At 35.9% G+C, this 16,358-nt stretch overlaps 1 protein-coding gene across 1 annotated transcript; it reads left to right on the forward strand.

The window, feature by feature from the left end:
- Positions 1-1,839: 1,839 nt before the first annotated feature.
- On the forward strand, positions 1,840-6,281 carry LOC140832057 (uncharacterized). Its single transcript, XM_073195848.1, has 5 exons — positions 1,840-2,214; positions 2,835-2,982; positions 3,183-3,633; positions 3,768-3,836; positions 5,329-6,281. The coding sequence occupies exons 1-5, from the start codon at positions 2,122-2,124 to the stop codon at positions 5,819-5,821; spliced, it is 1,254 nt and encodes a 417-aa protein (XP_073051949.1). The 5' UTR covers positions 1,840-2,121; the 3' UTR covers positions 5,822-6,281.
- Positions 6,282-16,358: the final 10,077 nt, after the last annotated feature.

The following is a 16,358-nucleotide window of genomic DNA, read 5'->3' on the forward strand; positions in this document are numbered from 1 at the left end:
AGAACTTGGTTTGCAGGTTGAACAAATCTCTGTACGGTCTCAAACAGGCGCCGATGTGTTGGTACAAGAGATTTGATTCTTATATCATGAGCCTTGGATACAACAGACTGAGTGCAAACCCTTGTACGTATTTCAAGAGGTCTGGCGATGAATTTTGCTATTGTATGTGGACGACATGTTGGTAGCAGGCCTCAACAAAGATCAGGTACAAGGATTGAAGGCACAGTTAGCTAGGGAATTTGATATGAAGGACTTGAGACCAGCAAACAAGATTCTAGGGATGCAAGTTCACCGAAACAGAAGTAACAGAAAGATTTGGTTTCCCAGAAAAATTATTTGAAGAAAGTCTTGCAACGCTTCAACATGCAAGACAGTAAGCCAATATTGACCCCTCTTCCTGTTAACTTCAAGTTATCCTCCGAGATGTGTCCTAGCAGTGAAACAGAGAGGATGGAGATATCTCAAGTACCATATGCATCAGCAGTGGTAAGTTTGATGTTCGCTATGATCTGTACAAGACCGGACATTGCTCAAGCAGTGAGAACAGTTAGGCAGTATATGGCAAATCCTAGACGAGAGCATGTGAGCACTGTTAAGAGGATCCTTAGATACATTAAGGGTACCTCGAATGCTGGATTATGTTATGGAGGATCGTATTTTACACTCAAGGGATATGTCGATTCAGATTATGCAGGTGATCATGATAAGAGGAAATCTACTACTGGTTATGTGTTTACACTTGCGAGGGGAGCTGTAAGCTGGGTTTCAAAATTACCAACAGTTGTGGCATTATCTACAACGGAGGCAGAATACATGACAGTTACTCAAGCTTGCAAGGAGGCAATATAGATTAAAAGGTTATTGGAAGAGATCGGACACAAACAAGAGAAAGTATCTTTGTTTTGTGACAGTCAGAGTACCTTGCACATCGCAAGGAATCCAGCCTTTCATTCCAGGACGAAACACATTGGAGTACAATTTCACTTTGTGCGGGATGTAGTAGAAGAAAGAAGCGTGGATATGCAGAAAATCCATACGAAGGACAACATAGCTGATGTTCTGACCAAGCTGTGAACATCGATAAGTTTGAGTGGTGCAGATCCTCAAGTCCTAACAGAAACGTAAGTAGCAGGAAATGGCAAAATTGAAAAGATGTGTGGAGATGTGTTTGATTCTCAATCAAATCTTCAAGTGTGAGAAATATCGGCAATAATGGAGAGAAGCATTGAATGAAGCAGAGACGTAAGGACAAAATTATCAACACGTTTTGCAGGCAAAATGTTGACGAAGGAAATTTCGTGGAAAAATGTAAAACTCTTCACACGGACAAGAGGCTCTATAAATTGAGCTTCCTTCTTCATTCTGAAATCATCCTTTCTTCGAGTTTTCTCTCATCATATTAGTTATATAACATTTGTAAGGTGTTTGTTCTCCTGTATTAAGAGAGAGTGTGTTCTCTTTGGAAATACAGTGAGTGAGTTGTACACCACAAAATATTATAGTGAAATTCTTTTCATCTTGCCCGTGGTTTTTACCCTAATAGTTTTTAGGAGTTTTCCACGTAAATCTCGGTGTCCAGTTTACTCTTTATTTTTGGGTTTATTATCTCAAATTCCGCACGTAAGACCAATAAATCTGACTATATTGATATAAACTTTTCGATATATTTGTATAAGATGATTTATTTGTCAAATAAAAAAAATTTGTTAAGACTAAGCATGAAATTAAATTGATGCGATCATGAAATTGGTCTTTGTTGGGACTTTGGAGTGAATCTCCCAATTAATTCGTTCCATCTATTTTTAATTTTTACAGTTGCGATGATCACCTATAATATCCACACACAACATGTCAAAAGAAGTTTGTCCGAACTTGGTAGACCAACCTGGATTCCACCACAGCCACATGAATCCCGTCCAATTTCAATAAACATACTGATTCACGGATTAAAGAGGGCCTTAGTTTTATACTAAAATCTTCTACGGGTTGATAAAGAATCTGAGGTGCAGGGGAGGATAAGTCGAGGTATGTTGTATGAGTTGCCGTTGAGGATTCCCGTCACCATCCTTCTTAGCGGAAACTGAAGGGATTTTCTGAAACTGGGTGTCTTCAGAGTAACCGATGGCGGAGGTTTGTTTGATGGCTTCGCAGTGCTACCCTCCTGATTTAGGTCTCGTTTTCCATCCGGAACAGGGTTTTAAGAGGATCTTAAAGGTAAACATCAAAGTTTCTTTGCCATCCGGCGAAGTTCTTGGATCGGTGGAACCCCTGGTTGATTTGGGCTTCTTTTTGTGCTCAAATGGGTCCTTTTTTCCCTCTGAGTTTTGAAATTTAGAATCTTAGTTGTCGTGCTACTATGTGGGATTTAGAAGTATAAAGAGAAGAAAAGGCCTAGGCTTTCGGAGTGTGTTAAAGATTTGGAATTTATTTAACATCTTTTCTTGCTATTTCAGTATTGGATTATTTGATTTACTTGTAATAATGATCTCGATGGATGTTCTTTGAGTGGAATGAATGTAGTTCGATGTATCTCGATGTTCTTTGAGTCAGAACGACTGTAATTCAACATGCCTGCTGTAAACACAGTTAATTCTAAGTTTTTCTTAAATGTCTGTTGTTGCAGTTTTATGAAGGTATTTGAACCAAATGAGTCGTGGTTTTGATTCGTGATACATCTTGGTATTTGCTTTGTAAAATTCTTGTGCGATACCTAAATTACCTATTGAACTCTTGATACAGCTTAAGAATGAGTTTTCGACCTTTTTCTATTTGGATCAGCTTCCTCCTCATGATTCTAGGTTCATCTATTGATATTTTCTTTGTCTTTGCTGCAGGACTTTCAACACTGTCTCCCCTGTCACGGATCAAATCAAGATATCATTAGTCCCCTCACCTTAAAATCCACTAGTGGGTTTGATTGTAACTGCGTTGTGAGGAGTGGCTCAAACATTTTAAGACCGCCACTCATTGACAGTGTACAAGGTTAGTATATTCCTGTTACCTCATAATTATAATGTTCTGTTTAAATGTAATCATCAACGTGAAAGATGAATACAGACAAGATGCAGGTTCGTTAAAGATTTTTCTCCGTTTTTGTTGATATATGAAATGCGTTCAAAATTTTTCAATTGTTCCCAATCTCCAGAGTTGGATGACATTGACTCCGTCTTTATTTAAATCAGGCATTCATCAAGACTCGGTACTTTTTAGCACTGGTATTGCTGAGCAATGTGCCAGGCAAGAAAAGATCTTGAAGTTACTGGCATCTGGATTAATAGGAGTGGAAGGAGGTTTACTCGATATGTCCTTGCTCTATGATATGGTGTGGTCTCAACCATTCTTAGCGGATTTTCCACTTCTTACTTCTCATTCTCGAAGCCTCGTCAATGATTCCGAGACTCAGCAGTTTCTCTTATACCCAACCAAGGAATTGTGCTTAGATGAACCTGTGGTGGAAATACCGAGGAATTGTTGCAGCTGGACTGAAAGTTCATTTAACTCAGATGGCCAACTAATGCGTGGTTCATACACGACTGAGATAAATGATATAATTTCAGTGATCTCAGACATTTATTTGACAAAGACCACAAATAAATCCTTTAGACAGACAATGTTGGTCCCTTACTTTGAGAGGTATTAGCTTTGTTATTTTACTGGAAGCGAATATGAGATTTTGTTTCTTTCGTTTACTTTTTCTTATTATTGGAATCTTGACGTGGTTGCTTCTTTTTTGAGGAATCTTACTGTATTTCCTTTTTATTTACCAGGCGTAAAAGAGCGAGCATCAACTCTAATGTAGCAAAGCTTCCAACCGAGAAAGTTGGGTCTTTAAAAAGGTAAAATTTGACACCTTTTTCGAATTAATGACTAGAGATTACTATTTATTTATTTTGAACGAGTTCGGCCTTGTCTAGAAATTGTCCATATGATGGATACATATAATTTATCGTGCTACTTAAGAGAGTAAAATTTCCACAAAATAAATTCAAAATTTCATCCGTCTCGCCCTTTTTATTTAATTTAAGTTGTCTCACATTGGATTTTTCATGGTTCTGCATTCAACATATACATAACTACCCATTTTTGTGGTTGTAAAATAAGGCAAGAGATGTAGAACTCTTATAAAGGCCACCAATTTTTGGTACCTTTATGGAAAACCAATTAATCAGACTTGTGCATCTGTTAGGAAAACATGTGCGTGAATCACGTCCTTTCACATAATATACAGATAATGCAGTGACCCTTTAAATTATAAACGTTCATGAGTCCCCACCGTTTGGATAAATAAATTAATGATTTTGTTTCATTTTTAGGTTTTACCTTAGGTATCTTTAAATGCCTCTAGATTAACATCTCCAATTATCTATTAAATTTGTGACAGCTTTTTAATGTTGCGTGTCTTTCAATGCCAAAAATCCTCTTTAAAAATTTGTCTGAATTCACTAGCCTTTTGAGGTTTTGTTATTTGTATATATGCCAACCTCAAATCACTTTATGCGTTAATCGGACAATTTAGTAGGATACATGAAATAAGTGTTCTCACATTTCTTTGCTGTTTTGTTTTTGCCTTCGTATAAGAAGGGGCCTTTACATTTCCTTCCTTGCTTCTTCTCAATGTTGTTACGTAATAAGTGAGCTGTTCATACTTCATAGAACTCACTTTTCGTACTTCATAGATTCATTTCTGCAATTGTGCAACTCGCTAGCAAGACAAATCATTATAATTTGAAGTATTAGGCCCATTGTATTATTTCATCGAGATATTATCTTTGAAGAGCCTAAAACAATCTTCAACTCAGTGCGTATGCATCCCCTCAATCTCCTATAGTTCTGCTTTGATGTTTCTTCATTTCATTGTTGTTGCCATCAACTTCTTTGCTGTCACGGTTGTGATTTTGCTCATTTACACCCGAGGCTGGCAATAATTATGATATAAAAAATTCATTTTAAATTTATGTATAAAGCTTCTTTGCTCATTGAGGTCGCGAGCTGAACTTGTGGCATGAGCTCACGAACATTTTCATTAAGCAAACCTTATGAGCGTGAAATGAGCTCGAGCTCCTGAAACCCCCCACCTTCTTAAATGAAACTGTATTCTTATATTTCCAGCCTGAAAAGCTGTAGCTACTGTGTTTCTAAACTTGTCTATCAGTGTCTTTGCATGCAATTCCTCCAGTTATATATATTCACACTTTCTTCAAGTCTCATCTGTAGAAGTAGCCATCCATGTGCACAATATATTAAAATGTCGGCAAAATCATATATCGCACAAAAAAATTCTAACAGGTAGACGAAATTCCTCTAATTAATGTTGAATTTTCATCACAGCCACGACAAGGTGAAGGAAAAGGCACCACAAAAGAAGAAGATCAGATCAAAAACCAACAAAGAGAGAGACACCACATACGTTCATGCGTGTGAAATTCTTTTGTCAATACTCGTCAACAAAAATCAACCTAGTAGAAACGCACTCCAATCATTGAAGAAATCTAGTCCAGAACTGCCTCAACTTCTGACTCGATTCTCTGCCAGCATAGCTGGGACCGGAATTGCTGTCATTGTAGCGGTAGTCTGCAGAGTTGCTTGTAGTAGTGCTCCCTTCTGTGCATCTAAGATTTTGAGCATGGGATTTGGGTTGGGACTTATTTCGCTTTCGTGGGCGGTCCATAATCTGAGAGATACAGTTATCTCTATTGGCAAAACATCTGGTAAGTTGGGTGAAAATGATGAGAAAATGATGGATCTTTTGGAAATAAATTTGAAGGATATATATTTCAGAGTGGTGGCATTAATGGTAGTTGCTGTGCTGAGGCTAGTGTGACTCATGATATTAATATCGCGACTCAAGATTCTTGTATATAGGAGGGTTTCCTTCATGATCTTACATGAAAATGTCGTGTTCATAACGATTGATCGTAGAATTTTGTGGGTATAGATTCATTACCAGATGTTGATTAGCAAAGCTGTCAAGTTAGTTTTTGTCTATTTTCTCGTTCAAGTGTGTCTTAGCTTGAAACTTATCCATAAAAGTTTTTGGTGCACCACAATTTTGTTTCGAAATATCGGTTTGATGTAATTATGTAAATCTAGAACTCAGATACCCGATTATGTTGGGTTACTTTTTCTGAAAAAATCTGGTTCGGGTGATACTCATCCTCAAATTATTTATACTAATGACTGAGGTACACGTGTTGTGTGTAACAAACGTGTGTAACATAATATTAGATATTTGAAATATTGTTTAATCAATTTATAGAGTGAATATTAGACATTTGTAATTTGATATGAATATTGTAATTATTGTGTTCGTATGTGTGTGATAAAAATCTATTTTTTTATTAAATTTAATTTCAATAAAAAAAATGTAATAATGTTATGATAGGAAAAAAATGTTTTTTGATGTTGAAGATGAGGATAAAAACAGAAGAAACTTAGGTGTTCCTCAAATTTGGGACACAAATTCAAAAATATAATCACATTTTTAAGGGTAAACTGCATAACCCCGTCGTAAAATGTCAAAAAACCTAGTAACTCGTGAAAAAATAAATAAACGCGTAACTCTTTATGCTTTTTTTTTTTTAAATAAAAAATCTAATAAACAACCTATAAAATATTAATATGGTTCAAATTTCTTCGTTGTATATAAAAAAAAATTCATCATGTTTGTTGCATAGAATAAAAAATTTGACAATCACAGATGGACATAAATCACATTATGTTTATTTTTTTAGTCAAATTGTGGTATTTTAATTTTATGTTTTTGATATTTTTATTGTCAATTTTGTAAAAACTAACCTATTTTAGCTGTAAAACATTTGTTGTATGATTTTAATAAAAAATCTCTTACATTCAAACATATGAAATATGAATTATACATTATCGAAAGTATTAAAAATGCATACATTTAAAATTATGAAGTTGAGATTATTTGAGGTTCTTTGTTAAAAACATAGGCGGTTAAGTGTTTATTTATTTTTTCACAAGGATTTATTAAATGTTTTGAAATTTTACAAAAAGGTTACAAGCAATTTACTCCACTTTTTAATATTAAATAACTTTCCCATTAATTATTTAAACTAATGTAACTAATTGCTAATATATTATATATTTTGAAGACGTTTTTTTTATAAATTATTACATTTTTTTTAAAAAAAATAATGGGTATCATGTCGACATTATCAGGCACCCAATAATATTTGGGTCGTAGACAGGTACTTTTTCGTACACCTGATACGTCGGATACCCGATTATAACCACCCGAACCCCAGAAAATGCGACTTGTGTCCATGTCTAATACTTAGATAAAAAAGAATCAAAATTCAAAAATAACTAATTTACAATATCAAGACCTAAATTTGAATTTTTAAGTAATCAAAACACAAAATATACAATTTTAAATGACCATTTTGATTATTCTCATAAAAATGCCATGCTCATAACTATTATCTCATATCACATCAATATTTCAAACTTAAAAAATACATACTTTATACATACAAATTAAAAGTACATTTAATATAATGACATCATTATTTTTTTAAAAAAATTACACAACGTTATTTTTATTAAAAAAATCAAACATCATCCAAAAAATAATTGCAAACTACAACAACAAAAAAACACATATTTTATAAAGAGTGGGTATCATGTGAGACCGTCTCACGGATACTAATCTGTGAGACGCGTCAACTTTACTCATATTCACAATAAAAAGTAATACTCTTAGCATAAAAAATTATACTTTTTCATGGATAACCCAAATAAGATATCTGTCTCACAAATTCGACTCGTGAGACCGTCTCACACAAGTTTTTGCGTTGAGGCAGTTCTGGACTAGATTTCTTCAATCTGATCTCAAATTTCAATTGTTCTGTAATTAGTTTTCTTTAAAGTTAATGCTGGTAAAAAAAAAACCCCCACTATATGAAGCAATCAAGGAGGATACTTATTTTCAGTTTGACATTATATATTTCCTTTTAAGTTGCTAACCGATTCCAGGTTGAAGTTTCATGGCTTCCAGAATGATGGATGCCTACACCTACAAGCAAGAAGCCAGAAGTATGGAAAGGTGGTGTGTTTATGATTGTTGTGCATTTTCCCAGAATCAATGTTTGTCTTCAAGAATCCTATTAGAAAATTCAAGCAATCACACAGAATATGATATGACAATTATCAGTAGAAATATAACCAGTCGACTCAAAATATTATAGTGGTTCGGCTGATATAGCCTAGATCCACTCTCGATACAATGGTGCCTGTGATGATTTTTCATTGATACAAAGATTGCTGGATGAATCTTTTATTCGAAGGTGTCTTAATTAAACTTGTTCGTCACATTATCCATGAAGATTTGTGGAGATTGCTTGATTATAAATATTTTTATACACCCATTCACAAAAACACTTTAGCACTCTGTCACATACCATGTATCTTTGCACGCCCCCACTGTTGATTATATTTACACGTACCTATTACTTTGTCATGTTCGTTTTTATTTGCTGCTGAAATCGGTGATCCTTGTGAAATAGTTGAAGTAACCGTCCTAATATCTAATCTAAAAATTTCATTTTATGTAACTCAATTGCGTTCCCTTTTGTTTCAGCTCAAGGGTGGTCAGTTACTTTCTATTCCCGGCCCCTTATCTAGTGAAGAAACGTAATATGGAGTTGATTTGACATGGGGTTGTAATGGATTCATTTGGGTTGGTGAACATGTTGAAGTGAGAGATGACATGGTAGAGGATCTATCAAACAAATCTGAACAACAAAATATGAAATCTTGGGACATGATAAACGATGAAGAATCATGCACCCCCACTTGAGACGAGACAGCACATATGCAGGACGGCAAATGCCATCCGAGTGTTGTCTACCTTAGGCGGGCTCCATGATCACAGTTGAAAATACGATGCAAGTGTTTGATAGATATTAACCTGAATATATTGGATGTCTTGAAACACGAGCAAAGCGCAGCAACTTGAATCACGAACAAAACGCAACAACAATAAGAGCAAGTCGAGGTAAGGAAGATCCTTTCTTTGCCTGTATAAAGTACTATACGTTGCAGGCAATCGTCCCCAAGATACAACGACGTCTATTCGAGAGTTTGCAGCACTACAAATCTCGAATGCAGCGAACAGTATATGCAGCAACTTTCAAGTATTTTGAAAATAAAGAATGCAGCAATATGGGAAGAGGAAAAGCAGTGAAAAGTTCAGCAGCCTTGGAAAATGGTTGGAGGGATTATTTATAGATGATCATCGGTTGCATTGAAAAGACACGTGTCTCCAGACCGGATGCTTAGGAGAGACACATTTCTAGTCAAGGAATACATTGGTTGGGCCAAAAACAGCCAAGAACATATGCCATCATAGCCAAGGGACGCGCATTTTTCCAGGACAAGCGCTGCGCACGCCGCGCGCAGCATTCTGCCCTCGCGAGCTGCGCGCGCCTGGGCGAGAAGCCACGCGCCTTGTTCTGTTTCGTCGGCACTGAATCCAGCAACAAGCGCGCATCCGCGCGGGATGTGGCGCACCCGCACTCTCTGTTCCGAATACATCATTTAGCTAACAAAATTTATTCTTCAAATAAACTTGTTCAAAAAAAAAATGCTTTTTAAAGACCGCACCGGACCGGGCCGAGCCGAGTGGCGAGTTCACCCGACTAAGAGCTTCTGGTACTCCTTGTTAGAGTAGATGCCCTGCAAGTCAACTGTTGACTAGGGATTTTATTGACTCTGTTGTAAATAACAATCTTTATTTTAATATAATTCATTATTTGATGGTTTGTTATTCTTTATCTGTATGCCCATGTTATCAAACATAGATAAAGACCTTGATTATACTTTAATACAAATGAATCGTAATTCGATGTTGAAACTCATTTGTAAGCACTGTATAATCTAAATTCGTTCCTAGTCGATTCAGCCGCCTAAAACATGGATAAAGGTCGCTTGAGCTTGAGACTAGCATCTGTGATGTTGCGTACTGCGTTTCTTGGTAAGGGCATAGAGATGTCCAAACATGCAGATGGGTAGTCATATGATGATTATACTGAACAACCCTCCCTCAAACTTTCCAAGTGGTTATCATTCATCGAGAGGATAAGTCCGTGGTTATGATTGTACACCATTAGTCCTTACGACCCGGGACAACACTGAGGCTCTATATGCTAGAACTGTGCTTTGACTCGTTTACCGGCTCCAGGAGAGTCATCAGGTGGCGAGGTTGGGTACAGTTGCGACACATATAGGAGCCAGTGCATTGTAGTCGGGGATTCACCGCTCACCTACGGGTGTGGATATCCTATGTGATCTGATGTAATAATAGTGCATAGAATCTCTGGCCAGAGTATGAGATGTACGTTAGAGAAAGAGTTCTCAAATAGTACACGCGATGCCACTATTATAGTTATCACATAGCTATCGAATTAATATGCAACCCTCGATGAACCAATGGTTGCAGATTCGATCGGGATATATGAGATGAAGGGACCGTACTGTACGCTAATCATAATCGACTGGTTCTTGCAGGCACTATCAGTGATACCTAGGGGATCATGGGGCGATGCTACTAGACGCTCTTACCATGATCCGATGGGTGCAATCAGAAATGAGTTCTGACATTCTTGATCAAGGTGTTGATGAAAAGAATGGGGCTAACTAGGGTAAGCCCGAATAAAGGATTATGTCCTGAATCACAAAGAGTTGTGAACCCACGGCTAGCTGTATCCCTGAACCATTGAGGGTCACACAAGTACTGGATTGTTTGTTCCCGTTGAGAGAATAAATTCAAGAAGTTGAATTTATATTATATAGTAAATTCAAGGAGTTGAATTTATGATAATTAAATTTTGAGAGAATAAATTCAAGGAGTTGAATTTATAAAATTTGAGAATTTAATTTATTAAACTCAAATGTTGGGTTTATTAAATATTAAATTTTGGAGGTGATGTAAATTCAAGTAGTTGAATTTATAATTTAAATAATAAATTCAACTGTTGAATTTATAATGTATTTAATTTATTAAGCTCAAAAATTGAGTTGATTAATTAATAAATTAAATATGGTGGGTATTATGTTTAATGGGCTTGTAGGAGTACAAGTCCAACATAATAAATAATTAAAGTTTTAATGGGCCATGATTAAATTAATTAAACTAGTTGGACTAGCCCAATTAATTAAATCAAGCCCATTAATGTTAATTGTATAGTTAGGTTATTATTTTATTATAAATAATGCAAAACCTAGCCACCCACCATCTAGACTTACGTGAGCCTCCATTTTACAAGAGAAAAATTTGGCCTCCTTGAATTATTTTTAGGGTTTGAGCCGTCTCTCAAATAATTCTCTCCTACGCAAAAATCTTCCATATTTTCTAGTGCAAATTGGAAGAGGAACATAGTATCTAGTCGTGGACTTGATAGGAGGATCTTTTGAAGAAAGTTCGTAGGGAATCATCAAGAGCCAGATCTGCAATACCGGATCGGTTGGTGTCCAAGTGAATCAAATTCACAAAGGTATAATTTCTAATATCCTATGCATGTTTATTTTGTTAAATCATACGAACGTCCAAAGCAATATTATTTTGTGTTTCAAAATAAAAAAAAAAATTTAAATCTTCCGCTGCATTTGGGCGTGTAGAAAACCAGATCCAACACTCCTTGGAGCCCAAACCTTTGTTTCAACTTGGCGCTTATTAGAGAAACTTCATTTGGTTATTTTCTCAATGTGGGACAAGTCACGTTGAGACATCCCACTTCTTTTTACAACTCCTCACTCTTCCTCTTCTTTTCTCTTCGTTTATCAACAGGAAGTCATCAATCTAAGCATGGCTTTGAATGTACGTCATGTACACGAGATGCTTGGCGCGGAGTTCTATGTTTTCGTTGCTGAGAAAGAACTTCCCCTTGTTAATTGATATGGAACGCATATTTGGACTGGCTCCAGACACCGTAAACGGTGTGAAAGCCATCCAAGACGTAGAGTGAAAATTAATTGTGTATGATTAGCTGGTCCAGTTCGGCAAAAATTGGTGAGGGTTCTAATATACGGATTTGAAACGAATTGGTATCTGGTATTAATCCAGAAAATCATTTTTTCCCCTTCTTTCTTTGTAATAATTACTAACATTTTGTAACAAAAATGTGTCGAGTTATATTGGTTTAAAAATTTAATGTCTTGGACTCTTGATACATTTTTATTTAATCTATACACTTCAACAACTATCAATATTTTATATATATATATATATATATATATATATATATATGTGTGTGTGTGTGTGTGTGTGTATGTGTGTGTGTGTGATGAAGATTTTCTAAAAACCTGAGGAAAAATTTGATATATGACCCAAATGAAGGAAGATATGGACGAGATTTTTTATTTGATTAAATAAATGAATAATCAAGTATGAAGATGAAGGTGAGACTTAAATAATTATAATGATAATCCACCTAAATATATATATATATATATATATATATATATATATATATATATATATTTATATTTTTGCGGTTGTGATATTAATTCTAATATACTTTTGTTGAATGATATATATTAATTGTATATATTTATACTTTTTGCGGTTGTGTTAGGATGATTGGGCTCATTGAGAAGTTGGTGGGACTCGACTTGGTTATTCCTAGTGAGCTCTCGACTGATATTCTCTTGTTGTCTTTGCCTGCCTCGTTCGATGGATTTGTGGTTAATTTTAATATGAATAAGCTTGAGGCCACCCTTGAAGAGTTGGTCAATATGCTTACTAATTATGAGGCCACAATTAAAAAGGAAAAGCCTGTTCTTCTAGTGGGTTCTTCGTATGGTACGAAAAAGGGAGCCCCAAATAAAGGCAAGAAGCGTTCTGCCCCTCCAAAGAAGAACAAGCCCAACAAAAAGCCATACAAGAAAGCAATTGTGGTGGTTAGTGATGTAATTATTAGATATATGATTGATCAATTAATTAAATTGTTTAATTAAATTGATGTTAATATTTGATATTAAATGCATGAAGGATGATCGAGAGCCTTGACCAATGTGTTAGGTGTATGTTAGGATATTTTACTGTTTTATTTATTTTGTTAATATTTGATATTATTAAAGTGGGCCTGGTTTATTGCCCGTTCCCACCCCATGAGATGTATCCCTTATGTGCCATGGCTATTTAAATGTAATTATTAGAAATAGTGGGAGATCAAGACTGGAAGATGGTGGGCTCGATGATCAAGATGAAGACATGTAAAATATTGGAAGCTTTTGTAATTGTTGCATTTGCATCCCTGCATTCACCTAGGTTTGGACCTGGATCCATGTATGGCTCACATGGATCTAATAGTGTAGGCGATCGATCATCCTTATTATTGTTGAATGTCATATTATGATATATGCGATATATAGTAGTATGCATGTATGTATATTATTAAATAATATAGTTGCATGAATCCGGCAAACATACATACTCGTGGCACGCGTTTTTAAATTAAAATGATGAGACAATTTTTGAAATTAAAATCCCTCATTTTGAATAAGATTCAAAATTTATATCAAACCGAAAAAGTAAAAATTAAAAGAGTTTAATTTTTCCTTGCCTTCCATCAACCGTGGTTGCATGTTGATCGCTACCCGCGGACAGTGTCTGGCTCATATTATTGGGGAGGCCTGTACGCCGGAAAGTTGTGACTTCCACCGGACATATGATGTGAATTGAGTGGAACTCCCATGACTTCGGCTCATATTATTGAGGGAACTCATGGCGACCGTCTACTACAATTCAATATTGATGGGTTGGTTTGACACGTGAAAATAAACGGCGTCATATTATTGGGCCCTTATTAAACGTGAGGCAAAACACGTGGAGGTTGAATAGGGATGCAATTGGACTCTACCTTTTAGAAATTATAATTGGCTGATATTATTCGGGATTATAATTGGCTAATTGGACTCTACGTGCCTTTTAAGGAAATGCGATTTCCCTTTTTCATTAGAGGGTGGTGGAAATGTCAAAATAGTGGGAGGGTAATTTATAAAATGAAATCCATATTTTATATCTTAGAATTATTTTAAAATTATCAGTAACATTTATCTGTTTTCATTTTCAGTATATTTACGATGTCTACTCGTAACCCGCTTTCAATCATTCTCGATCAAAACAAACTGACTGGCCCTAACTATCATGACTGGTTTCGAAACTTAAAGATTGTTCTGAACTCCGAAAGGATTGAGTATGTGCTTGATAAGAAGCCAATTAAGGAGGCTGCTCCTGATATCAGTAGGACTGAATTAGCTAAGCTTGAGAAACATTGGGATCATGATCTCCAAGCTAAGAGCTACATGTTGGCTTCGATGTCGAATGAACTTCAGAGGAGGTTCGAGGAGGCGGTGAATGCTGCTGATATTCACCTTCATCTGAAAGAATTGTATGCTGTACAAACTCGTTCAGAAAGACATGCGACTGTTAAAGAACTCATGACTACACGCTTGCGAGAGGGGACTTCGGTCCATGAGCATGGTGTTAGGATGATTGGGCTCATTGAGAAGTTGGTGGGACTCGACTTGGTTATTCCTAGTGAGCTCTCGACTGATATTCTCTTGTTGTCTTTGCCTGCCTCGTTCGATGGATTTGTGGTTAATTTTAATATGAATAAGCTTGAGGCCACCCTTGAAGAGTTGGTCAATATGCTTACTAATTATGAGGCCACAATTAAAAAGGAAAAGCCTGTTCTTCTAGTGGGTTCTTCGTATGGTACGAAAAAGGGAGCCCCAAATAAAGGCAAGAAGCGTTCTGCCCCTCCAAAGAAGAACAAGCCCAACAAAAAGCCATACAAGAAAGCAATTGTGGTGGTTAGTGATGTAATTATTAGATATATGATTGATCAATTAATTAAATTGTTTAATTAAATTGATGTTAATATTTGATATTAAATGCATGAAGGATGATCGAGAGCCTTGACCAATGTGTTAGGTGTATGTTAGGATATTTTACTGTTTTATTTATTTTGTTAATATTTGATATTATTAAAGTGGGCCTGGTTTATTGCCCGTTCCCACCACATGAGATGTATCCCTTATGTGCCATGGCTATTTAAATGTAATTATTAGAAATAGTGGGAGATCAAGACTGGAAGATGGTGGGCCCGATGATCAAGATGAAGACATGTAAAATATTGGAAGCTTTTGTAATTGTTGCATTTGCATCCCTGCATTCACCTAGGTTTGGACCTGGATCCATGTATGGCTCACATGGATCTAATAGTGTAGGCGATCGATCATCCTTATTATTGTTGAATGTCATATTATGATATATGCGATATATAGTAGTATGCATGTATGTATATTATTAAATAATATAGTTGCATGAATCCGACAAACATACATACTCGTGGCACGCGTTTTTAAATTAAAATGATGAGACAATTTTTGAAATTAAAATCCCTCATTTTGAATAAGATTCAAAATTTATATCAAACCGAAAAAGTAAAAATTAAAAGAGTTTAATTTTTCCTTGCCTTCCATCAACCGTGGTTGCATGTTGATCGCTACCCGCGGACAGTGTCTGGCTCATATTATTGGGGAGGCCTGTACGTCGGAAAGTTGTGACTTCCACCGGACATATGATGTGAATTGAGTGGAACTCCCATGACTTCGGCTCATATTATTGAGGGAACTCATGGCGACCGTCTACTACAATTCAATATTGATGGGTTGGTTTGACACGTGAAAATAAACGGCGTCATATTATTGGGCCCTTATTAAACGTGAGGCAAAACACGTGGAGGTTGAATAGGGATGCAATTGGACTCTACCTTTTAGAAATTATAATTGGCTGATATTATTCGGGATTATAATTGGCTAATTGGACTCTACGTGCCTTTTAAGGAAATGCGATTTCCTTTTTTCATCAGAGGGTGGTGGAAATGTCAAAATAGTGGGAGGGTAATTTATAAAATGAAATCCATATTTTATATCTTAGAATTATTTTAAAATTATCAGTAACATTTATCTGTTTTCATTTTCAGTATATTTACGATGTCTACTCGTAACCCGCTTTCAATCATTCTCGATCAAAACAAACTGACTGGCCCTAACTATCATGACTGGTTTCGAAACTTAAAGATTGTTCTGAACTCCGAAAGGATTGAGTATGTGCTTGATAAGAAGCCAATTAAGGAGGCTGCTCCTGATATCAGTAGGACTGAATTAGCTAAGCTTGAGAAACATTGGGATCATGATCTCCAAGCTAAGAGCTACATGTTGGCTTCGATGTCGAATGAACTTCAGAGGAGGTTCGAGGAGGCGGTGAATGCTGCTGATATTCACCTTCATCTGAAAGAATTGTATGCTGTACAAACTCGTTCAGAAAG

This window comes from Primulina eburnea, chromosome 1 (genome assembly GCF_022965805.1).
Source record: "Primulina eburnea isolate SZY01 chromosome 1, ASM2296580v1, whole genome shotgun sequence".
NCBI lineage: Eukaryota > Viridiplantae > Streptophyta > Magnoliopsida > Lamiales > Gesneriaceae > Primulina > Primulina eburnea.